This window comes from Barbus barbus (genome assembly GCF_936440315.1).
Source record: "Barbus barbus genome assembly, chromosome: 43".
NCBI lineage: Eukaryota > Metazoa > Chordata > Actinopteri > Cypriniformes > Cyprinidae > Barbus > Barbus barbus.
Genome location: NC_136721.1, coordinates 23392368 through 23419247, shown reverse-complemented (window position 1 = coordinate 23419247; position 26880 = coordinate 23392368). Strand labels below are relative to the sequence as shown.

At 36.1% G+C, this 26880-nt stretch overlaps 1 protein-coding gene across 1 annotated transcript in view; it reads right to left on the bottom strand.

Annotated features, from left to right (window-relative positions):
- LOC306862930 (netrin-G2-like) overlaps positions 1-26880 on the bottom strand; it is a 60348-nt gene that overhangs the window by 10868 nt on the left and 22600 nt on the right. Inside the window, exons 4-5 of the mRNA XM_079406042.1 lie at positions 10042-10214; positions 7188-7223 (exon numbers count right to left, since the gene is read on the bottom strand). Coding sequence (XP_079262168.1) covers positions 7188-7223; positions 10042-10214 — 209 coding nt within the window. The remainder of the gene's footprint in view (positions 1-7187; positions 7224-10041; positions 10215-26880) is intronic.

Here is a 26880-nt window from a genome sequence, read left to right as displayed (position 1 = left end):
ATGATGTACTACTGGTCCATGAGGATTCACTATTGGCTCATGAGGATTCATTATCGGCTTGTATGGATTCACTATTGGATCATGGGTTTTCACTACTGGATCATGAGGTTTATGCATCGCTTCATGATGATGTACTATTGGCTCATGAGGCACTGGCTCATGAGGTTTATGTATTGCCTCATGGTGATGTACTATTGGCTCATGAGGTTTTACTATTGACTCATGAGGTTTGTGCATTGGCTCATGGTGTTTCACCATTTGCTCATGAGGATTCACTATTGGCTCATGAGGTTTATGCACTGGCTCATGTGAATTCACTATTGGCTCATGAGGTTTAAGCATTGGGCCATGAGGATTCGCCATCGGCTTGTGGGGATTCACTATTGGATCTTGAGGACTCACTATTGGATCATGAGGTTTATGTACTGCCTGATGATGGTGCACTGCTGGCTCATGAGTTTTATGCACTAGCTCATGAGGTTTAACTATTGGTTCATGATGATTCACTATTGGCTCATGAGTTTTATGCACTTGCTCATGAAGTTTCACTATTGGCTCATGTCGATTTACTGTTGGGTCATGAGATTCTGGTTCTGGCTTGTGAAGTTTTACTATTGGATCATAAGATTTCTGTATTGGTTCATGATATTGCGTTATTGATTCATGTGATTTTTGTATTGGCTTATGAGATTCTGGTATTGAGTTATGAACATGATATTTATGCATTAGCTCATGAAATTCCGATATAGGCTTGACAGGCTCTGGAATTGACACCTCAGATTTTGGCTTTGGCCCAAAAGATTCTTCTTCATGCTTCTCAGAAATCCTCTCTTTCCTTCCAGAAATCTCCTCACCCTTCCCAGAATCCTCTACTGGGGGCCGTGTAGGGAATACTTGGGTGCAATCATTCAGAAAATCACAAAATTGGTATGTACACACAAACACATACACCGTATTGTGCTTTACAAACAGCTACTGAACACTAAGCAGAATAGCCAGAATTAACAACCAGTACATTCATCATAGGACTTTCACGCTATACTCAATCACAATGATCTTCATCTATAGCAACCATAGACAACAAAAATACTCTGTGTTCTCTACTTTTCAATATTAACAACAGGTTAGGAAAAGGTAACCAAAACCACATCTACCACAATACTAGAAGTCTGCCAAATTCTTGATGGCCTAACAATACCTTCAATGTGCTGTTTCTTAATTTGTCCGTGGTGTGTCCTCTCTTTTTCAACAGGAAACATGTTTTGTCCTGGGTGCTTGGGTTGGTGTTTATGTCTGTGGGGAACTGTAGTTTATCAAAAAGAAGAAAATGTCACTTAGGCTTTACAGAGCTTTAAAAATCTTGCTATGTCAGAATGACATAACACCAACAAGAACCAACAAGAAGTCACATCTCAAAGAAATAATCTAAATTACATATTACCTTCTTTTTTTTGTGTTCATTCTTCATTCTACTTTTTTGACAGTTATCTTTACTAGTTCCTTTGGATAAAATTCTGCTTTGTGCAGCACTTTTAATGACAAGCCAGACCAGTTTTAGAAAATAAGAGATTTTTGGGAAATAATAAATGATGTTAGTAATAAAAAAATCAAAAGGCATTTAAAAAATAAATTTTAATGAATTTTAATTATCTTATTTATGTGTGTGTATGTGTGTGTGTGTGTGTAATATTTTAAATTTTTTGTTTTATTTAACTCATCAATATTAAGCTTAGCTATCAGTCACATTGTCATTTACCCATTTGATTTCTTTGCATTTCATGGAATCAGCTGTGCAATGGAAACATCTAAAGGGCAATTATTGGTTTCATTTATGTGTGTGCTTTATTGATGTGATTCTTAATTTGAATCTAGTTTCAAACTAAAGTGACTGCCCTTCTGAGTGATCTTCTATTTGGTTGCAAGGGTGTATGTAGTACCTAAACACATTAAAAGTGGCATATGACGTTAAACAGACAAACCAAAAAGCAATTAATCTCAAACGACAGATCGGTGTTGTTTGAGGTACACAGACACTCCTGTGTGTAAACCACGACCATGCCGTAATTTCATCAACACACGTACACCGTATCCTGCTGGGAATCTCAAAGATCTCCACCTTTATTAAATCTATCCGAGGAGCTTCTCTGTCTCGCATCTCAGCTGAGCGCTTTATTCCCCCCTCCGTTTTTTCATGCCAGCTTGACGTTTTCAGATCTGAGCTCGAGCTAGTTTTCGTTCACTCATTAAACGTCATGCAGTATTCATTCCTCGGGTGCGTATGCGCACTTCGATCAATGAGCGTGTGTGTGTGCGGTGGTTCTTTGTTTTATATATATTCGCACGCTGTCCAAATCTGCTTTGCGATGAAAGATGCAAAGTCACTATATTTTGACAGGGGAAAACACTGTCTAATTGAGCATTGATTTCCCACTGCGCACACTGCTTTGGAGCCGTTACCCACAATCCTCTAGGGGTACGTTTGAGTAGATGACTTACTGGCAGCAGAGTCGCTGAGCTCTTGGCTTGGCTACAGTGCTTTGACTGCCAAAACAAGTGTTTGAAAGATGCTTCTATAGCATACTAACAACACTAGCACACACACAAACTAGTGCCCGCAACTTAACCTCCAGGGGTGTGGCTTTGTGGGGCATGTCCTCACTGAGAATATGAGAAGGGGGTGTGGCAGAGGGCGGGGCTTCCATGGTGGTATAAAGTGCCTTAGGCTCTATTTCAGCTGGTGGGAGGTGGTGTTTAGGAGGGGCATCTAATGGGATTTGCGGAGTGAGTGTAATAGAAACGGGTTAGAGAAACCAGAGTCAGCATGGAATACACGCACACACACAAAGTGCTGAGCTTTACAAAACCCCTTGCATTTTAAATCTTCTAGTTTGCACATGGGGGGGCGCTAGTGTCAACTGGAATCCCATTCTGCACTGCAGAGGCGGTTATGAATTCAATTCATGTTCAATTTGTGTATTAAAATATTCAGAATGGGGTACTAGCATACTGCTTTCCATGCAGGGTTGTGCAAAATTTAGAATAATAGTCTCCATTTCAATTCATGAGTGAATTTGAATATTTATCTATTTATCGATCTATCCTTCTGTCTATTGTTGTATCTATCTATCGTTCTATTTATCTATCATTCTATCTGCCTTCAAACATAAATTTTTTTGAATCTATCAATCTATCTGTGAATGAATGAATGAATGAGGTATTTATATAGTGCTTTAATGCGTATTGTTGTACACCCAAAGCACTTTACAATCATGTGGGGGGTCTCTCCTCAACCACCACCAGTGTGCAGCATCCACTTGGATGATGCGACGGCAGCCACAGGACAACCACACACCAGCTACAGGTGGAGAGGAGAGAGAGTCATAGAGTCAATCAAGTGGATGGGAATTATTGGGAGGCCATGATTGACAAGGGCCTGTGGAGGGAATTTGGCCAGGACACCGGGGTCACACCCCTACTCTTTACGAGGAGTGTCATGGGATTTTTAATGACCACAGAGAGTCAGGGCCTCGGTTTAATGTCTCATCCGAACGACGGTGCTCTTTTGACAGTATAGTGTCCCCGTCACTATACTGGGGCATTAGGACCCACACATACCACAGGGTGTGCACCCCCTGCTGGCCTCACTAACACCTCTTCCAACAGCAACCTAGTCTACCCCGAATCTATCTATCTATCTATCTATCTATCTATCTATCTATCTATCTATCTATCTATCTATCTATCTATCTATCTATCTATCTATCTATCTATCTATCTATCTATCTATCTATCTATCTATCTATCTGCTTTCAAGCTTAAAGTCTTTTAGAACCATTTAAACTTAAAAACATTCAGTTTGTTTTGATAAACTTTGAAATCAACTTTGAAATATCAAATCTGAATTTCAATTCATCCTGTGTGCTATATTAAATTCAAAAAATGAATTTGGATTTAATTTTCAACCAAATTTTGAATGACGCACAACCCTGATATTGCACACTATTTTTTTAAAATGTGATGAGGTATGTAGTAACAACACATTTCTAAAATAGAAAAATTTCTACAATTGCGTTAAATCAGTGCATGCAGTTTAATTATCATAAATACAGTGATTTTATATTTTTATTATTTTATTTCAGATAAAGATGTCTTCACGTCTGCCAGCTCAGTGCAACAAGTCAAGAATGTGAAAAACATGTGTGGCTGATATTGCCTGTGCATATTGTAGAAAGGATGCCAGTCATTTCAGTCATGTCCAGTGCGTCATCAGTTTATCTAACCGGAGCACATTTGTAATATCAGAGGTCTTAAGTGAGATGCTGATAGATTATGAATTTGCGGTTTAATGCAGATTGTCAGTATGCATGTGTTTGTGCATGTGTGTTTGCGTGTGTGCGCTCGTGTAGTTGCAGATGGCGCTCTGTTGGATTAAAGCACATTACATCATCATTAAGCTCTGCTAGTGCACTAAAGCAGCGACTTGCATAGTACTTTATATGGCCTAGTATATTACTCTACACGTTATATTCTAGGTTACTACTTACTACTGCAACTACGGGAGCCTTTGAGGGTCACACTGTCCCACCTGTGTTCAAAGCTGGCGATTCTGTTATAGCTGTAGTGAATTCTTCAGCTGAAGTGTCAGTCACTGTTGGCATTCAAGACGAGCAATAAGCATCTGAAAACAACACCTGCGGCTGAAACTGCAGCAACACAAGGTCTAATTTTATGCTGCAGTCCATTCAAAGTCAAAAGAGGATAATTCTACCTATCATATAGTGTCCTGTTATTTGTTGCTCATAACATAACATACAATAACACAAAATCACAATGCAGTTGTACGATTGTCAAGAGGAGAGATTATGTATGTTTGTGTGTGTGTTTTGCATATATCATATTAATCATTCACTTAAAATGAATGTTTATCTGAATCATGATAATTTTTCTGAATGAAAGCGAATTTAGCATTCACTGACTGTGTTTTGCTGTGATGTCATTTCCTGTAGTGTTTGTGTGTACTGGTTTGTTCTACTTCTTGTGGCTATTTGCCCAACTGACCAACCAGCAGCCAGAGGATCAGACTCGCCGCTCTGACCTCGTAATCCCTGTCTGAACACACACACTGACCGTATAATCCCTGCGTGTGTATGTGCAGAAGGACATTCATCCAGCACACATTAACAGGAACATACACACACACACACTGGCCTACATATCTCCCTCTCTTGTATGTTTGAGCGTGTGTTTGTGTAAGTGTGGTGTGTGCATGTTATGTGCTTGTGTGTGTGTGTTGTTCCCCCTGTGTGGGAGACCCTTGGACCCTTAGACTACAGGGGAGAGAAAACATGAACATGATCTATGAGTTTGATTTCTCTGGGCCATATGCTACACACACACACACACACAACCCAAAAAGAGACATGTGTTAATGCTTTAAAGGAATACTTCACTGAAAATTTTAAATTTGCTGTAAATGTATTCACCCTCTGGCCATCCGAAATCAATTTGTTTCTTCAAGGGAATAGATTTAGAGAAATGTAGCATCACTTGCTCATCAGTGGATGCTCTGCAGTGAATGGGTGCCGTCAGAATGAGAGTCCAAACAGATTATAAAAATATCACAATAATCCATACCACTCCAGTTCATCGGTTAACATCTTGAGAAGCAAAAAGCTGCATGTTTGTAAGAAAGAAATCCATCAAGACATTTTTTAACTTCAAACTACTTCATAATAATCCTTCCTCCAGAAAAAAAGTCATCTCACATCAAAATCCACCCACATATTTGTTTAGAGCTGTTTTGGCTAACATTGCTTGATCATTGCAGATTTCTCTCCTGATTCAGAGCAGAACACTTTTGACTGGAGAGAGATTGTGGATAGAGTACTCAGTTTAAAGTTAAAAACACCTTAATAGTGGATGTTAACTGATGGACTGGTGTGCTGTGGATTATTGTGATGTTTTTATCAGCTGTTTGGACTCTCATTCTGACGGCACCCATTCACTGAGCAAGTGATAGAATGCTACATTTCTCCAAATCTGTTCTGATGAAGAAATCTTGGATGGCCTGAGGGTGAGTAAATTTTACAACAAATATTAATTTTTGGGTGAACTATTGCTTCCTAACACACACTGTCTGCTATGCTGCCTTTGAATTTAATTCTAATGTGGCTCAGGACATAATTTCCTGTTGACTCAATTTTCCTGAATGCATCAGATGCATCAGCATCATGTCGCTGGAAGGCCGTTTAAAGCTTTACGACGTTACACAAACGCTCTTAAAGTCCTGACATCGCAGCATCCCGGGCTTCACTTCCACTAAGTGCTTTTCCACAGGAACACAGACAGTTTTAAAATTAGACCATGACTACGGCAACAGGACGGGCAGGGATCTACTCAGCATTTCTTGAAACATGCTCCGCCACAACGCATAAAGTCAAGCGAGTTTGAGAAAACTTTCTGGTTAAACCGCATGTGTTTTGTAAACCATTCTGCTGCTATAAGTGCTTTGAGATCCTTCAGATCTGTGTTTGAAATACCTACAAACACATCCTCGATCTGCCTTCACCTTCACTGAGCTACATCCAGGGTCCAAAATTCACACTAAACAAGCGGCAAATGCAACTGTAGTGCGTAATTGGCCAGTTAATCACTATTTTGAAGACTTGTGTCTGTGCCTGCTGTATATGTGATAATAATGGCAATAATGGGCATCTAATCTAAAAGACAGCTGAAACTACAAGAGTTTCTGCAGGACTGTGCCTGAGATGGACCCACCAGCTGTACTGTCTGGGAAATCCCTTCTTAGATGTGGGCTGATATTGTGTGTGTTTAGTGCATGTGATGCTGTAGGTGTCTTCAGAGTGAATCTCTAATATTTCTTATTCTGTTTGAACCCTCAAGGAATCACGTCATCTTTCCTGCTTCTCTCTGTTTCTTCCTCTGTATCTCCCTTTATCTTTCTTCCTCCTGCTCTCTGATGTTAGGATGAATTGCGGCTAGTTTCAGCAGTTTGACGATGATGAAAGCCACAGGACGGGCGGCCCATGAAAAAGGAAGAAGACATAACGAGGGATGGATCACAGAGACAATGAAGAAAGAGAGAGCGAGGGATGACTGACATATCAGAGAGAGAGGATAGAGGATGAAAGACCCGTCCTCTCGTTTGTTGAGGGTTTGGTACTTACTGGAACCAGAAGAAGAACCAGCCAACGCCTGAGAACCTGAAAGAGAGAGAGAGAGAAAGTGTGTTTCAGGGGGCTTTGTTCCAAAACCTAGTGAGTGCTGCCTTCTAAGGGAGCATCCTTACTGAAATGAAACATCGTGAGTGACTGATTTGGAACATTCTATATCAGAAACGTTGCTGGATGTAAAAACAATAAAACAGCAACAACAACAAAACATTCAAGCTTGACATTAGTATCAAAGTGCAAACGCACAGTGTAAATATTTTAAGAATTTTTATTTTTGTTTTTTTTTTGTTTTTGTTTTTACAATCACAAGGATACATTTCTCAATACTTGCTTTTTCAAAACTCTTCACATACTCCTTCCCACACAGTACATCTTTCAGCTTGGCATAGCTGTAAATTTCACTTCCAAAATGCCCCAAAATAAAAACTGTCAATTTTGATTTCATGTTAACCTTAATGGGCATATTTGTGAAGTGACATACTGCCAAGTATGGTGACCCATACTCGGATTTCGTGCTCTGCATTTAACCCATCCAACATGCACATACACAGCAGTGAACACACACACACCGTGAACACACACCCGGAGCAGTGGGCAGCCATTTATGTTGCGGCGCCCGGGGAGCAGTTGGGGGTTCGGTGCCTTGCTCAAGGGCACCTCAGTCGTGGTATTGAGGGTGGAGAGAGCGCTGGACATTCGCTCCCCCCACCTACAATCCCTGCCGGCCCGAGACTCGAACCCGCAACCTTTGGATTACGAGTCCGACTCTCTAACCATTAGGCCATGACTTCCCCCTATTTAAATAACTTAAATATTTAAATAACTTGCGCAAATAAACAAACTGTGATTTTTTTTTTCACTGCGCTCGTAGCAAAAGGATTCAGATATTCTGGCCTTTTTTGCCCAGAAAATTTGGCCAAATGAAGGTAGTGTAAAAAAAAAAGCTCTACAAATGAAATGTGTCTTTTAATAAAACACTGCAACATTCTATGAAAAACAAGAATTGACAGATTTTATTTAATGCTGACTTTAATAAGCATATATTCAATAAATATATGAATATATTAAATATATGCATATTTGAAATATTTAAAACAATGAGATATTTTAAATATTATATACTAAATAGTGAAATATTAAAACATGAAATATTTTAGATCATAAAAATAATCAGAGAGCAATTTTAATCTGCCCCCCCCCCACTGTGCTCGTTGTAATGCATTCTAGCCTATTTTGCCAAAAATTTGGCAAAATAAAGGCAGCATAATTAAGAAATAGTGCCATACACATGAAATGCATTAATTTATAATAAATACTGTGATATTCGTGTCAGATTGAATGTAATGCCAACTCATATATTATATTATATATTAAATATATGCATATATTTAGAGAGTTATAAAATAATCAAACAGTAGTTTTAAAATTGCCTTTTTTGCCAAATAAAGGCAGCATAATCAAGAAATAGTAAAGCTCATTTATTTATAATAAACACTACAATATTCCATGAAAATTAGAATGATCAGTTTTGATTTTGGCTTTAATAAGCATATATTAAATAAATATGTGCATATATTGAAATAAATTTAAAAAACACCCAATGCATTTTGGTATTCTGGCCTTTTTTGCCAAAAGAATTTGGCCAAATGAAGGAAGTAAAATTAAGAAACAGTGAAACACACTGATTTATAATAAACACTGCATTATTCCATGAAAAATAACAACTGTCAGTTTTAATTTCATGTTGACTTGAATTAGCATATATTAAATAAATATATGCATATATTAAAAAGCAGCACTAGTTGAAATGCACTCAGGTGTTCTGGTATCTTTGACCAAAGGAAAGTGTTTTGGTTCGCTGTCTAGGTAGGCAGCTCACTAGGTTTTGGAACAGATCTAGTGTTTCCTGTTCAGACAGTCATTAGTGCAGATTTGGGCCGTTTTCTCCACAGAGGAACCTGTGCGTGTGTGTTTGGGAACATTTTGTAGGCAGGAGCGGCGATATGGCGGTGTGCGTCTGTGCTGCGCTGCTCTCCTCTCTGTTCTCTGGGAATTGGGCCCACACCAGCAGTCTTGATCTTACTGTGAGCTGACAGGTCTGTGAAGTCTAAAAGGCTCTGCAGCGCTCGGGTGTGTAAGTGAAGTGAGTTGAGATCTGCAGTCTGCTGGATTCACCCGTGTGTGTGTGTGTGCTGCCCTAGATTATTATTTTATCATGAGTGCTGCTGGTAAAAATGGAGGGATGTTGTGTTCTAAAGGATCTCCCTTTGGATACTGTACAGAAGGGAGGAAAAATGAAATTCGTGTTCATTTTCATCTCTGTTTCTCCTTCTATCTCTCTGTCCTCATCTGCCTTTTTTCCCCCCTGTCTTGCTTTTGTTTTATCTCTCATTTCGAGTCCCTCCTGATCATTTTGTCCACATTTTCAGGGATAAATCAGATCCAGGCTGGTGGATAACTGTCCGTCTGCTTTCTGTGAGTCTGTCGGAGTGGAAAGATCTCTGAAGCTCAGAGGAATTCCGGTCGAGGAATTCTGAACCCAGAAAATAATGAGGAGATTTCAGGCTTAGATGTGAGAGTCCTGTAGTGCGGGATGCATTTAGAGATAATTAATTCTGTTTCATTGTGGAGTAGAATATGATCAAATGGATTGATCTGATTCACGAGGACCTGATATTTGCACACTGGAGACCTGGTGCAATTTATTTTATAATGCAGTTGCATTCATAACCATTTTATACCTACAATTAATGTTTTTTCTCTGCTTCTATGTGTGTGTATATGTGTTTAGGTGTTTTTTGTAACATTTGGCATAGGGAAGTCAGATCTTCCTGTGTATTTGACTCACATGTGTTGGGGGAGCCGTTGGGTGTTGGTAAATATGATCCTGACTTCCAGGTTTTGGCTTTGAATCCTTTTTTGCAGCGCTGGCAGTCCTGTCCGGTCGTGTTGTGTTCACATTGACACTGTAAGTTGCCGTCCACATACAAACACTGAGAAGCATGGAGATTGCATTTACACCTGAAAGACAGAAAGTAGACTTTTAGCAGTACTGTAATACAGACCTGCCAATCTGAATGATTTCATGTGTTTTTGATTGTGAATTGAAATTTTGAAGTGAATTTGAACATCAGTTTGAATGTTAATATTAACGTCAGTGTTATTTTAGTACATTTACATAATATTATAGTATTTATTAATATTTAGAGTTTTTATTTTCTATTTTCTATTAGATTTTAGTTTAATTTTTAGTAATTTTATTAAGCGCTTTTGTCACCTTTTTCATATTTTAAAAAGTATTTTTACCTTTATTATTATTATTATTCCAATTTAGCAATTTTAATACTTCAGCTTTTTAAAATTTCAGTTAGTTGCCAAGGCAACATTTCTGATTTTCATTGTAACTAAAACTATTTCAAGTTTTAGTTGTTTTATATTATTTTAAGTTTTTTTTCCCTCGATTTTTAAAAAGTACATTTCTATTGATTTCCATTTAGCTTTTTTATTTCAAAGTTTTTTATCTAATGTTTTTATTTAAACTTCATTTAAAATAAGAAACAATATTTTAGTTTATATTTTAGTAATTTAATGTGCTTTTGTAAAGTATTTTTTAATTCTTTTTTTTATTTGTATATTTCAATTTAATCAATTTTTCTTTCAAATTTAGTCATTTTTGTACTTCAATTTTAATTTTATTTCATTTCAATTAGTTAACAAGGAAACATTTTTTTGTTAATTGTTTTTCTCCATAATATTTATATTTTATTTCAATTAACTAAAACCATTTTTTAATATTTTAGTTTTAGATTTAAGTAACTATAACAACACTGATCAATGTTCAAATTTGATTGTGAACATAAATGTAATAAATGTTTATATTATTAATGTGCAAGTGAATTTGATTCTTAATTACTTTCCAAAATTTTTACATTCAAAGAAAAAGGGCAGAAAATAAATATTTTAGACAGTTATGACATTTTGGTTTTTAATGATTTAATGTGGCAAAGTCATTAGGAAATGAATGAATATGGTATGAAGTCCAGTAGAAACATTTCAAACCTCCTGTATAAGTTGCACTGAAGCAGGGATGTTTTCAGAGATATAAATTACAGGTGTAAGTGTGTATTGGCAGGTGGAAATGCATCAAGAGCAATGAGCACAGGTGTGCTGCTGTAGATTGGGCCCAGTAAAGCAGAAATGAGCATTTGTGTAAAACCAAATGGCCCTGATCCTAAATGAGACTCTTCCATCTGAGCAGCACAGTGTGTGTTTGTGTGTGTGTGTGTGTGTGTGTGTGTGTGTGTTACTGTTGAGCTTCAATCCAGTTTGTTCCGCTGGAGTGAACATGGATCCATCAGCATCAAATATTCACAACATCGTCCTGTACCTTGCGCCAACCCTCATCTATCTCTCTCACACACTCTTTTTTTTTTCTCGCTTTTTCTTTTCCACAGCCTGTGAACACCCCCCCCCCTTCTCCTTCCCTCCATCTCCTTTAACCTCGTTCTCTGACACCATCGCTCTTCCAAGATGTGGTTTTGTGTGTACTAAAGTGGTCTAGGTTGAGCTGTCTGGCAGTTTGTAGTGTGATGTGGTCTATGATTTATCATTTATGCCTTGTGTGCCAATGTGCAATATAAAAATCTCCAATTTAAAAGCTCCAATTTACAGTCTAATGTGATACATTTGAACCTTTTAAAAGCTTTACAAAGAAAATGTTTATTCTCTAGTTGTTAAGAAGAACATCGTCGCTGCCGACATATAGCGCCGTTGCACTATGGGCGTCACGAGTTTGAATCCCAGCTTGAGGACCTTTCCCGATCCCTTTCTCTCTCTCACTTCGCTTTCTGTCATCTCTACACTGTCCTATCATAATAAAGGCAAAAACACCAGAAAAAAGAAAGAAAAGCATCTATGATCTATAGAAGTTTATTTCTTTCAACAAATTAAAAAACAAAAAAAATTTATTGCAACTTTTTTCTTGCAATTGCAAAGTTAAAAAAACTTATCTCCACCAGAGAATTAAAAAAAGGTAATTGGGAATTTTGATCTGAGTTTTTTTTCTTGTATTTCTGAAAAAAGGCAGATTTGCTAAAAATTTAACTATGGAGGCAACATTATGGAAGCTTATTTTTGCAACGGAATAAATAATAAAGGTAATTGTGACTCTTTTGCTAACAATCATGACTTATTTTCTCACAATTATGAATTTATTTCTCCAAATTTTGACTTATACCTCGCTGTTCTCAGATTTGAAAGATATAAAATCAGAATTGTGAGATATAAAACAGAGAAGAAAAGTTGGAATTACTCAGAATTAATAAACTCAGAATTGTGAGCAAAAAAAGTCACAATTACCATTTTAATTTTTTTCTGTTTTTTTTGTTGTTGTTTTTTTCTGTAGTATGTTTATATGATATGTGACCCTGGACCACAAAACCAGTCATAAGGGTCAATTTTTCAAAATTGAGATTTATACATGACATGAAAGCTGAATACATAATCTTTCCACTGATGTATGGTTTGTTATGATCGGACAATATTTGGCTGAGATACAACTATTAGTAAATCTGGAATCTGAGGGTGCAAAAAAATCCAAATATCGTGAAAATCTCCTTTAAAGTTGTCCAAATGAAGTTCTTAGCAATGCATATTACTAATCAAAAATGAAGTTTTGATATATTTACAGTAGGACATTTACAAAGTATCTTCATGGAACATGATCTTTACTTAATATCCTAATATTTTTGGCATAAAAGAAAAATTGATAATTTTGACCCATACAATGTATTTTTGGCTATAAGACTGGTTTTGCTCATATGTAAAAGTAGTAGGTCATATTTTAATGTGATTGTGATGTCATGACCATAATGATTTCTGAGTCATTTTTGCAGTTTAGTTTGAACAAATCTCAATATTAAGAGTCAAGTACTTATTTCAAAAGAGCAAGAACAATCCAGTTGTCCATGAAATGACCTTGTTAAGTCTGAACTAGGAGTTTCCCTAGTTGTTTTCAGTGGGATTTGCGGTGTGTTTCATGTGGTGTGGTGTGTGTGTGTGTCCCTCAGAGGGCCAGTTCCCCTGAGCAGAGGTCCTGCTGGGACAAGGGTCTTCTGTAGTGCCCTGTGAGCAGCTGGGACAGCAGAATTACTCCCACCTCTCACGTATGTCTAATAATGCTGCGCTCACATTCTCTGATTAGTTTCATATCAGCTCAGAATGTAAAACACACTCCACTGCAGTCTTAACTCTGTAAAGCCTACTGTATCATATTTGATATGTCAGTTTCTATAGCCTCTAAATGATCAACGTGACTGCTGATAGACCTGTCGACACAATCCACTACATGCCTTGTCATCTATTGAAAGTTTATACTATAGCAAAAGGCCTTAGTGTAATTGTCCAAATGTCTGCCTTTAATTTTATGTCTAAAGTTTCAATAAACTGTTTTGTTTAAAAAAAGAGAGATGTCAGGTTATACACGGATGAAGTCAACATGTCTTCAAAACTGACCCTATTTTATAGCTCATAATCATTGTTTTAGGCTACTAATGCAGCCTTTCTTTAGTCTTGCCACTAGTTAATGCAGTAATGTAAAACAGGTCACTTCAATAACAGCAAATATAAATAGATATGTTTCCACTGGGATACAGTATGTACAGATGCTCTGGAGGATGAACTTGACTTTCAGTTTTATATCCTGCTCATCTTCCTTCTTTTCCACTCCTTTGAATTTCCATTACTTTTCCATGTTTTTTATTCTTTGTGATTAGTGGATAAGGATTCTGTCGCATTTGTTTTCCATGACCATGGGAATTCCTGTTAGATAATTATGGCCTGACTCCCAGAACAACATTTTCATCCTTCCTACGATCGACTGCATTCAGATCTGACTCTATTCTGGTATGTAATGTTCACTTTTCACAATGCCTTCGATTCCTGATAGATTAATTCAAGCCCATGGGTTGTTGTCTTTAAAAATAAGGGTTCTTCGTTCTTAGGTTACTAAAAGATACAGTATTGTTTAAAAAAAAAGGATTTTTGGCTGATTACACTGTAAATAATGCAACTGCACGTTTCTCAGTTTACAAAACTTTTTGAGTCTCACATACTAAAAAATGCTGTTTTCTTGAAACAACATAAAAACCCTTGTCAGACCAACAAAATTACACCAAATGTTGTCCCAACTAGTCAAAAACATTTTTTTCAAGGCATAGTGAGCTCCCAGCATGCATTGCAGCATGAATAAATGATGCAGTTACTGTTATAGGATTATTTTTTAATTGAAACTTTTTTGTTGTTGTTTTGTCATTATTGTTGGTTATTTGTTGCACTGTGATGTAAAGAGCTCATCTTTTAACATTTGTTGGTTGTCACCGTTCTTGAGGTTTGTCTGTCTAGTTTTGAGGCCTAGAGAATGTTTAGTCACTCAAATGCATTTTCTGGGTATCGTAAAGCAAAGACAATGTTAAGTTATCCATTAAGATTTGTCATTCGTAAATAAACATAAAATTGATAATATGCTGACTTTTTAAACATTCTTTTTTTCTTCCAGGAAACATAAAAAAAAATGACCTCAGCGATATTAATTGTTGTTTCAGTTGCTGTGACAAGAATTTTTCAGACAATCAACATTGCGTGAACGAACACATTTACTTTGGCTGAACAAAGTATCTTTACTGAGAAGAACTAAAATAAAGTCTTGCTGTGTCAATTTGCCTTATTTTTTTACGTTTGCTCAACAATTGATTTTTTACAGTGTAGGGTTCATGAGTTGCTCTATGGTTCATCGTATTATAAATTCATGATGTTTCATTGTAGGTTCCTTTTTTGTTTTGGATGCTGCTTTGATGGTTTTGTAAAGAACTAGAGAATCAAAAGTTCTATGTAGAATTTAAAAGGTTCTGCGATGACATCACACTATTTCTGAATCTAACTGGAATCAGAATTGTAATTGGAAGCGTTGCTGTCGTTCTGGTTGTCTTTCTCTCAGTCTCTCTGAGAGTTATGGATTATGTGAGCGGTTTTACGATGAGCAAATCAAACAAACATAACAAACATGAATCCACAGTGAGGCTCGGCAGACGCCAGGAACGCTCTCGTTCTCTGATTTCTCTGTCTGGTTTCTCTTCTGTTCATTAGATGATAGAGAGCCGTTTCCATTTCCAGCAACTTATTCCGAGCCTCTGAGAGCAGAGAGAGATGGAGGTATATAAAGAGCAGTTAGAGAAATCTAATGAAGTAAACTGACCCTTTTGTTGTGCTCCGTTCTGACAGAAAATAGATCAATCTAATGAAAAATCATTCTACAGTACTTATTACTTACTATTTTATTTCAGCTTTATTTCAATAACTGAAAACATTTTTTTTTATAGTTTTACTTCACAGTAACAACACTAGTTGAGTAACAGATCGATCTTTTGTTTATCTTAATCATAACAATCACAGTGTTTTGATTCAACCGTTACCTTTTGTTTCATTCCACTTCCAAAAAACTAAAATCAATACAAGATTCTCAGTGTTGCCGCTGCTTTTCACACTCGAAATCTCTCTCTTCTTCTCTGTCTGGTTTGCTCTTCAGTCACGCTTCAGTGAGAGTGGTATTCCCTCCGCGATTCCTTCAACTCCCACTCATTCAAACTCCAACCACACTCATTCCCATCTTTTCTTCTGTCTATCCACACATTTTTCCCATCCAGGCCAGTTGCTCACTAGTATTTTTCAGTAGTGTCTACTGTACAAGACGTGTGTTATTGTGTTAGTCTCATCGCGGGTGATAGAGGTTCCTGTTATTAAGCTTTTGTTTTTGTGTTGTTATTCAGGTAACTGCTCTGAACGTGTTGACTGTGACTAATAGTAGATTCTGCTCGAATTGTTGTTCTGCAGTGTCAGTAGCTGAAGTGAAAGGGAAACTGAATGTTGAAGACAGTTTATGCAAATGCTTATGCGGTGCTTTTGTTGTGTTTCAGAAAGCAACAACGCACAAAATTGAGCATCTGCATTCAGATACTTGCATAGCGTTTCAGGAATAACAAAATACTGCATAATATATATACACAACTGTTCAAAAGTGTTTTAATGTTAATGAAAGAAGTCTCTTCTGCGAACCAAGGCTGCATTTATTAAATCAAAAAATACAGTAAAGATAGTAATATTGTGAAATATTATTACTATTTCAAAATAAGTGTTTATATTGTAATATATTTTTAAAATGCAATTTATTGCAGTTATTTTCAGCATCATTACGTCAGTCTTCAGTGTCACATGATCCTTCAGAAATCATTCTGTGTGAAAGGAAAAAAAATATTGCTTTAACTTTTTAGAAAAAATATATTTTTTTACTCTCAAATTTTCTTCTTTTAAAACTTTTTTCTACTACTTTTCAAATTTCTTGTCTAAATTTTACTCTCAAAATATACATTTTTACACATATATATGTGATGTTAAGAAATAAACAAGTAGGCTGTAAACAGCATTTCAGGTTAACTTTAAATATTTACAATCAAACAATTACATACTTTATAGCTTTGTGTAGCTAACTTTTTAAAGGCCACTTTGTCAGTAATTTAACTACTGCTATGACTACAACAAGTATGAGTAGACTGTAGCATAGCAGACTAGTTTATGAGTTTCCACTTGACTACATTGTGTATGTATGTGAGACTCACTCCCACCCAAGAACCAGTCAATACCCATAATGCAGTACGGTAAAAGCATAAGGTCACAGGGTCACTGGTCATACTCAGACCCCAGAGGAGTTCAGACAGAGCTTTTAGAGATGACCTTCAACCCAACACAACTGTATATGTGTGTGTTAAAGGTTAAAAATGTTCTGCTTTTTTATTGTTCACGTGTAACCGGTAATGCTATATTTGCTGCATGTGTGTGTTTTTGTGAATACTATAGCAGGTAGTATTTTTCTGTGTGTGTTCTGCATGTCGCAGCGTGTGGTTTCAGTGGGGTGTCTCCCAGCACAGCAGAAAGTGAATAATTTACATAGACTGCAGCAGAAAACGTGAACTCGTATGTGAGTTTGTGTACGCCAGAGATCCAAGCTTCAGTGTAGAAACTAGGTTTTTAAGTGCGTGTAGGGGAAAATAGATTACAAACAGAGAAAGCATGGCCTTGTACACACAGACACACACACACAAAGAATGTCTCCTCAAAGCTTCTTTAACACACAATGACTGAGAGCGAGATGCAGGGAGGGAGGGAGGTGAAGGGGAGAAATGCAGCAGGTTTAGTTAGTGAGGTTTTCTTCACTATTTTCTTTCTTCAATGTAACAATGTTGGATTGAATGTCTGTGCTTTTATTTTCCATACCAGGAAAGTGAATTTTGTGTTTTCCATACAAAAAAATCACTGCAAAATCATCCACACAACTTGTGCGCAGTCTTTCCAAAGTCATACAGAACCTTGTTCTGAGGAACAGGCCAAAATTGAAGCTATTCAATACATCTACAGCAGCTCTCAAATCTCATTTAAAGTCACATTTTGCATAATTGGTCACATGACACGTGAGAACCAATGTCACTTGTTGTCACTGATGTCATTTTAAAAGTGGAACACAAGCACATATAGGATTTGTTAACTATCAGGCTTCAATTTCTACATTTCTGTTAAATTTATGTTCATCACATAATACAGTATATAGCACACTCTTAATAAAGACTACTTTTATGTTGCTTTTTTGTCCTTTATAAAGGTCACCATTCGCTTTCAATTGAATGGAAAAGAGCAGCTTGGACATTTTGCCTACATCTTCAGCGTTTCAAGGATGAATGAAGTAACACCAGGTCAGAATGACATGACAGTGAGTAAATGATGACACTATCTTTATTTGTGAAATGAACATGGTTTCTGTGGAACAAAAACATCACGTCTAACGTGATGCCAAGTGACCAATCAAATATTTAATGACTGCATGTATTTCTTGGTAGAAATAGAATAATGCACTGAAAAAGTGTTAACACAGATAGATAGATATGATGAAGATGAAGATGAAGATCTTAGCACAGTTTAATAGTTTCTTTCACACATAAACACTGTTTACTGTTTTTTTTTTTACTGTTTTTTTTTGCATTAAAAAAATTACTCATACATTTAGGAAGGAGGAAACAAACACACACTTAAACATTACTGCATAAGAACTTAAATTCAGAGCGAGAAGAGGCCTAATAATTCAATCTTCAGTACCTACATCTAACATCCATTTGCTCTTCATCATCCGCTTCTGTTTGCTAACATTTATTGTTTTGTCTTCTTGCATGAGATTGTTCTTTCACTCTAGTGGTAAATATAGAATATACTGTTATGTCTATCTACAGTGTATAGTAATTCTGTACTGAATATAATCAGTTTTCTTTATAAAGCAGATCATATAGTAGCAGGTACTGTAGAAGGCAGAGTTGTGCACTGTTCAAAACTGAACTGAGAATTGAATTCTGTAAACATGATGTGGAATTGCAATATAAATTTTAATTGCAATGAAATTTATGTAACTAATTGTTTTCATAGAAAAGCAGGTTTGTCTAAACAAACTTTGAATGAACAAGGCTTTATGGATGGATGCATGAATGGGTAAACATTTTTAAAATGTATTTTTTTTGTATTTTAATTTTAGATATTTTTATTAGTAGTTTGAATAAGTTTTTATTTTTATATTTTGCATTTTTATTTATTTAAGAATTTTGTTTTGTTGGATGGATGGATGGATGGATGGATGAAATGATGGATAAAAGGATGCAAAGAACAAATGATGGGTGGATGGATGGATGAATGAATGGAAAAATTAAACCATGGATGAAAGGATGCATAGAACAATGATGGATAGATAAAAGGAAGCACAGAATGATAGATGAATGGATGGATGGATGAAACGATGGATAAACAATGCGGAGAATGGAGGATGGGTGGATGGATGGATGAATGGATGGATGAATGGATGAGATGATAAATGGATGGTGAATGGGTGAATGGATGGATGGATGAAACAATGGATAAAAAGAGGCATAGAACAAAGGATGGGTGGATAGATAGATATAAGTTTGAAATAATATTATCAATAGAAATTTGTATTTAGTGTATATATTGTATGCTTTTATATTTTGTTTGTTTATTTATCATTATATTTAATGCATCCAGGATGCATTACCTATGTTGATTTTTATTGGTTTAGTTCAAATTCCATTTCAGCTTCACATGTGGGGTTGCTAGTTCAGTTCAAATTCACACTAGTAAACTGAATGTGAGCCAATGGTAGTATTGTGAATTTTGCACGTTTGTGATATATAGAGTGAGTGTTTATAGTAACAGTGTGTGTAGTGCAGAACTTCAGAAATATGCTGCTGAAGAGTGTGAAAGCTCTGAGTATGCCAATGTTTCAGCATCTGTGAAAACAGACTCTTTCCAAGGACATCCTCACACCTTCCCTCTCTCTCTCTCTCTCTCTCTCTAAGTGGTTCTCTTGAGAAATAAACAGAGTAAATACGGGGATTGCTAAAGAGAAGGAGGCATACGGAGATGTTGAGATGGAAAATGAGAGACATGGGACTCCAAACTTGTTTGTTTGTTCATTTAAAAATTTAAGGAGTTCTCCTCAGGAAAATAACTGCATTAAAAAAGACACAGGGAGAAAAGTGAGACTTTTGAGAAAAGTGCTGACAGTGAGTTGGGAGGCGGCAGAGGCAGAATACACTGATTATCAAATCAGCCGTCGATGTGGGAGCATAAATCACTCCGTCTGCACTGACGCGTCTCTCCTGCATCGTCTTTCCCGCTCACTCACACTTTGAGGAAGTGCTGCTCTCTCTGAATTATTACTGATTTAAACAAGCTCTCTGAAGTTATCAGACATTAACTAGTGTAGTCCAGTGATGGGCTGGGAGCATAAAAATAGCGCAGGACTTCAGCGTATGCATCAGTGTTACTTTAGTATCATTTAGACACTTTTATTGTTTTTAATAATAGTTTGAATTAGGTTTTTATTTATTTAATTATTATATTCATCATTATTATTTTGTCCGTATTGTTTTTTTTTTTCAGTTTTTTTTTTTTTTTCAGTTTTAGTTCTAGTTCTGTTTTTATTAATAGTTTTAGTTTTATTATTAGCTATTTTTATTATTACTTTGACTTTGTTTTTATTTTTATATTTACCTTTTTTTTATTTTAGTTAGACTTTTTGCATTTTTGCAACTTTTATTTTTTATTTTTTTGTTTGTATACCTTTTTCTTTTTTACTTTTTTCAGTTTAGTTTTATCTATTTTTAGTAATTATTAAGTTTTAGCTGATTTTATTAATAGTTTGAATTAGTCAAGTTTTTCTTTCTGTATTTTCCATTTTTTATTTTATTTGAGTAATTTGTTGTTTTTTTTCTTTAGTATTCTTTTGTCTATATATTTTATTCAGTTTTATTTCAGTTTTAGTTTGTGCAGTATTTTAGTACATTACAATTTTTTTTTATTTTTTATTTTTTTGTAATTTTTTTTTTCTTTTTAGTATTTTTGTGTCTATATATTTATTAACTAATTTTTATTTCAGTTTAAGTTTTTGATATTTTAATACACTACATCAAATTAAAAGAAAATGAGAAACGTTTCCTTGCCAACTAGCTGCAATTAAATATATATATATATATATATATATATATATTATTTCTGTTAGTATTTTTTTATTTCAACTAACTTTGTTGTTAAATAACCCTGGTATGCATGATATATGCACATGCAAAATTGTACCTGCTTTATATTCAGTATAATTCGATAAATCTGAAATGTGCTTATGTCATTTTTGCATTGCAAATGCAGCACAATTAAATAAACCCAATCAACAAAAAAAATCTTCCAGATTGCTAAATGTTAAGAAGGTTAGGAGGCATGCAATAAAATCAGGAGACACAGGGGAGCTTACTTTGCTGTTTCGTTACCTGAAGTAGACATTTTTACTGACTTGACCTGCACTGAATGATGCTGGTAACATAACATACAGTATGTATGACTGATTTACAGTAGTGGCAGATGAGTTTTGGGGGGAATGTTTAATTATCATGAAAATAATGTTGTAATTGTAATGCTATTAAAAATACACTTAATTTTTTAATGTGCCCCTATTATGGGTTATGAAAGGTGATTGGTGCAGTGATTGGTTGATTTAATTGAAAGCAGGGTTTGTGAGCTAAAAGCGGCACCTAGTGGCAAAGAATGAATCTGCATTTTCATTCAGACCAACACAAAAATCAAGTTTTCCCAGGTCTGCACACGCAACAAGTGGGTGTTTGACGTCAACATGAAACGATTTGGGATTTGTTTTAAAGGCGACTCATTTCAATGATGTTTCAATGATTCAGAGTCGACTCTTTCTTTTGAGAGACAATAACTTTATACACGGTACACTTTCAGATTTAAAATTTAGCAGGATGTTTTCATTCACTTAGAGCTGTGTTACACACTGCATGGAAGGTCATTTTCAAAAATCCATAACAGGGGCACTTTAATGCTAAATATATTTTCTTATTTTTTTCATTGTGATTTTGGGCTAAAGTGTGACCTGGACATGCCGTAATGCATCTGACAGTTTGTTTGCCGCAGTCTTTATAAAGTTCTGATTTCTGAGTTCCTTCACAACTCTATCAATCCCTGTCTGGTGGAATCTGCTGCGGTCTCGCTCTTTTAGCCGCTGCACTTCCTGTGAGAATTCTTTAATGCAGTCTCTCCAGGGGTCGACCGCACACAGTTAACACAATCTCCACACACTCCTCTTACGCCCTTCGGGGGGAGGACGTCACCCAGCTATAGTTATAACTCACAGAGACAGACATTCTGGCTTTTCACAAAGTCACACCGTGTTATGCCTGTAGCTGCTGCGGCGTGTGTGTGTGTATGTGTGTGTGATCTCTCATGTACTGACACCAGTCAGCACTCCAGAGCTTTGAGAGCGCGGAGTATTCATTGGCAACCTGTAGCTGTCACAGCCACTCTTACACATATGTACATATATGTATGTTACTCTACATCAGGTGTTGGCTCTTGATATATTTAGGTGCTCTTGTCAAAACAATATTAATTAAAGCTGCAGTCCATAACTTTTTTTGGTTAAAAATGATCCGAAATCAATATTTGAGCAAGTACACAACCAGCCAGTGTTCAAAACCATCGCCTTACTTTAGCCCGATTCACAACAGTTAGCTTATAATAATGTTTTCTGATTTGAGTGGTACTTGTAGGTTTTCACGGGAAATTTGAGCATGCCGCCACATCATTACGTCACGTCTGTAAACATAAAGAAGTTGTCCCGGCTAGTAGGCTCCTGTAGGTTATGGATTGTTTATAGCCTTTTCTCACAGCAGCTAGAATAATTAAATGTCTCATTTTAATGGTGGAATGTAATCCAGAAAGGATTATGTGTTATGAAACGCATGTGAATGAAATTAAATTATATTCCAATTTTAAATGTGCTTCTGATTACAGATAGCCTGGGATTACCCAAGATTTGTATTTTAAAGAAAACCAGTTTGAAGGGAGCATAGTTTGCTTTTTTGGCAAATTTGATTAATTTATTCCTTATATAATTTATGTCTGACTAAATCTGTCATGAAAACAAGTTTTTATTACAGCCACCGTATGTTTATATTTCAACAATAAATCAATATATAATTTAAAAAGTTGATATAAAATCCTACCTTTTGTGCAATTAAATCTTTATATATGATTATGAGTTTTTATTTCAGTGTTGATTATTAAACAGATTTGATTAATGCATTATTAAATTCAGTTTTCTGTTAAAGAAAAACTTTAATTTCAGTTTTGGTGTTTCAGTAAAAAAGTTTGGTGCATCACTTGATAGATTAGGTGACAAAACTCCATCTATAATCAATCCAGATGGGTTACTGAAGCTAAAAACGTGACATATGTAATGAAATATGACCGCCTATTATTGCAAAATGTCTGGCTACATTAACATATTAATATCTGACCTTTACATTCTGAATTTCTTGACCTGCCATGTAAACTACACCTGTACACAGAAGTTAGTCAGTCATTTACATATAAACGTCTTAAACCTACCGTAGCAAAAACAGCCTGTTTAATTCTAAAGGTCAGAGGTCATCACAGTCATGATGAACGTAATTATGTTTCACGTGTGAGAAGCTTTGAGTGACATACAGTAAGTGGACATCAGGGGACAAAGATGCTGTGTTTCAGGGAAAAGTGTAGGATATGTCTCCTTTAAGATAATGTTTGCTCTCTTTTATTCTGTCTAAATCACCTCAGAAACTCTTGAAGGTCATTGAAGCTTCATCTAAATCCTCTGGTCTCCTCCTCATTACAGATTTTCACATTTTCTCAGAACAAACACATTAAAAGCTTCTCAGTTTTGTGCTGATCAGTGTGAAATACAGCTGTGTACCACTAAATTATGATTTTTATTACATGACATTCTGAAATACTGTATTCTGATTGGTCAGTCGCAGCATTCTGCTGTAATATTTATGTATAATGACACTAGACCAATGGTTTTCAAACCCTGGGTCGACTTAAAAAATGGGTCGCCAGGATGATTTAAGGAAAATGTATGTATGTAACCAAGTTCAAGACTCAAGCATAAAGAACAACAGCCGTCTCAGATCAGAATCAAACATGTATTTGTGTTTCCGCTCTGTTTTTGCATTGTAGAAAATCAGAGACATATCTGTTGATTTATATAATGCAATGGCCAATCAGAGGAGTTTTAGTGAGTTAGAATCCACTCAAAGTCCAAATTCAGTCCAGAGTTCTGGAAGCTTACAATCGCGATAAACTGAAATGAGTGACAGCTTTTTAAGGAAGCGCATTTGGTGCGCTTTCTTTGCTGTGTATAGCCTGTTCTCCATTCAGAATTTGAATAAAAGTTATGTTCTTCATGCTCCTAAAAAGAACAATGTGGCGTACTTGCAACACACTTTCGGAAGTGACATCGCAATGACATTGTGATAATCATAAATATGGACTAGGGTTGTGACGGTGAGGAAATGTTCCCACTGGTTAATCGACGTGTGACAACACCGGTAATACTGGTATCACTGTGGTGGGGGGGTCGTTTGAGTTTGAGGAACAAATAATTATGAAACGTAGAACATTTATTAGCAAAAGGAATAAGAATGTTTGGAGGCACGGACGCCAAACACCTTGATGCAAAATAATAAAAAAAATATACACAGTTTAAATGAAATAAAAATCAGCAAATACTGTGGAACCAAATAAATGAGAAACGAATGTTTAAAAACCACTGCACTAGACTGTATAATTGAACTGATTTCCTACATACAGTAGATGTAGTCATTTTGTCTCATATCGTTCCATGTGCTTTTTGGTCTTGCATAAAATAATAATTACAACTCAAATCAATATTTCATGTGCATTTATCTATTTGTTTGGGAAGCAGCCGTGTAACAAGCAGAATAAAGTACAGTCAGCTGCTCATTGGTTCAGAAGAAATCCCTTCAGGGTGAAACAAGATACGTGATCTTGTTAATAACCAGCTGACTGTACATTTAGCTTTTGCGTATAAACATCTGCAGGTATATAGGTATTTATAGGTCATGAACAGTGTAATTTTAGTATCGCTGTTACTGTTATTGTATTTGGTGTTATTTTTAATTAGATTTATTTTTTATATATTTTGATCACTTTAGTTTTAGAATTTTTCGCACATTTTTTGTCACTTTCATTATTTTTTGTACAGTGCTCTCCATAAGTATTGGAACAGTAAAGACAAAATTGCTCTGTTGGCTGTGGAGTCAAGACATTTGCAAATATGATTAAAAGATGAATATGAGACAAAACTACAGAATGTCACATTTTATTATTAGCCGTTTCAACACATACATGTTTTACCAAATAAAAAGAACAGCACTTTTAGAGTTCATCCCACTCAATTTATGTGAGCATAAGTATTGGGACAGTTGAACATAAGGCAGATATAAAAGATTAAAAGCTATTATTTAGTTGCAGATCCCTTGCACACAATCACAGCAGTGAGTCTGTGACCCATAGACATCACCAGACTCTTGGTCTCATCCTTTGAAATGCTTTTCCCAGCCTTTAATGCAGCCAATTCCAATTGTTGCTTGTTTTGGGGAGTTTCTGCCTTTACTTTCCTCTCCAGCTGCTGAAATTCATGTTCAATTTAAATCTGGAGATTGATTTGGGCAATCTAAGACTTTCCATTTCTTTGCTCTTATAAATTCCTTGACTGAACTGGCAGGGTGTTTTGGGTCATCGTCCTGATGCAATATGAAGCACTTCCCAATGAATCTGGTGGCATTTTCTTGAATATTGGTAGGGAAGATGGTTTTGTACCCTTACAAATTCATTCTGCTACTGTCATCATACATTAAGTCATCAGTAAAGTTGAGAGGGCCTGTTCCAGAGACAGCATGCATGCCCATGCCATGACACCACCTCCACCATGCTTTACAGATGAGGCTGTATGCTTGGGATCATTGCAGTTCCCTTTTGTTCTCCACATTTTTGCTTTCCCATCACTTAGATAAAGGTTCATCTTTGTCTCATCGGTCCATAAACACAGTTCCAAAACTCTTCTGGCTCACCTTTGTGTTTTTTGCAAACTCTAATCTTGTCTTTCTATGTTTGGTGCTGGTCAGAGGTTTGCATCTTGTTGTGTAGCATCTGTAATTCTGTGTCAAAGTCTCCTGAGGACAGTAGATTGTCAGAGCATCACCCCAGCTTTCTGGAAATTGTTGGTGATTTTACAGACACGTCTCTTGGGGTTCATTTTCACAGCTTTTATGATTTGTCTGTCATTAACTACTGTTGTTTTCTCAGCCGATCAGGTCGTTGTTGGTTGCTGGTGTCGCTGGTGGTTTCCAAACTCTTGATTTCTCCATGCCCTTTGTTTTTGCTAGAGCTCTAACTGACTTCCTCTTTTCTTTTAGCATCCAAATTGCTTGCTTTTCTCTCAAAGTCAGCTCCCTCATCTTCATCCTGGTTTGTGTGTCATCATCGAATGCAAGATTCAGAATTCAGAAGTAATGGATATAACTGATACGACACATTCCCTGCTTTTAATATCTGAAGAATTAATGCAACAGGACACAGCTGATCACTTAGAAAGACCTGTGAGGCAACTGCTCCAATACTTATGCTCACATCAGATAGAGGGATGAACTCTAAAAGTGCTGAACTTCTTAGCTGGTAAAACATCTGTGTTGAATCACCCAATAATAAAATGTGATATTCTGTAGTTTTGCCTCATATTCATCTTTTAATCATATTTGTAAATATCTTGACTCCACAGCCAACAGAGCAATTTTGTCTTTACTCTTCCAATACTTTTGGAGGGCACTGTATATGTCTATTCACTTTAATGCAGTAGTTTATTAGATTATTTAGTTGTTGGTTTTTTAAACATTCACATTTTTGTATTAGACATGAGGGTGAGTAAATGACAGAATTATAATTTTTGTGTAAAGTATTCCTTTAATCAGCACGAGACCAAAATGGAAAACCTTGAGGAAAAAACTGTTCTGACTATAACATGCACTCGCTCACAAAAAACACACACATACACTACAGTCTGCTTAAGAAAACACAACACACACACACACACACTTGTTGTGATCGATCGAGAGCCGTCAGCCGTATCTTACCAAGTCTCAGCCTAAGAATAATTTATTGATCATCAGATTGT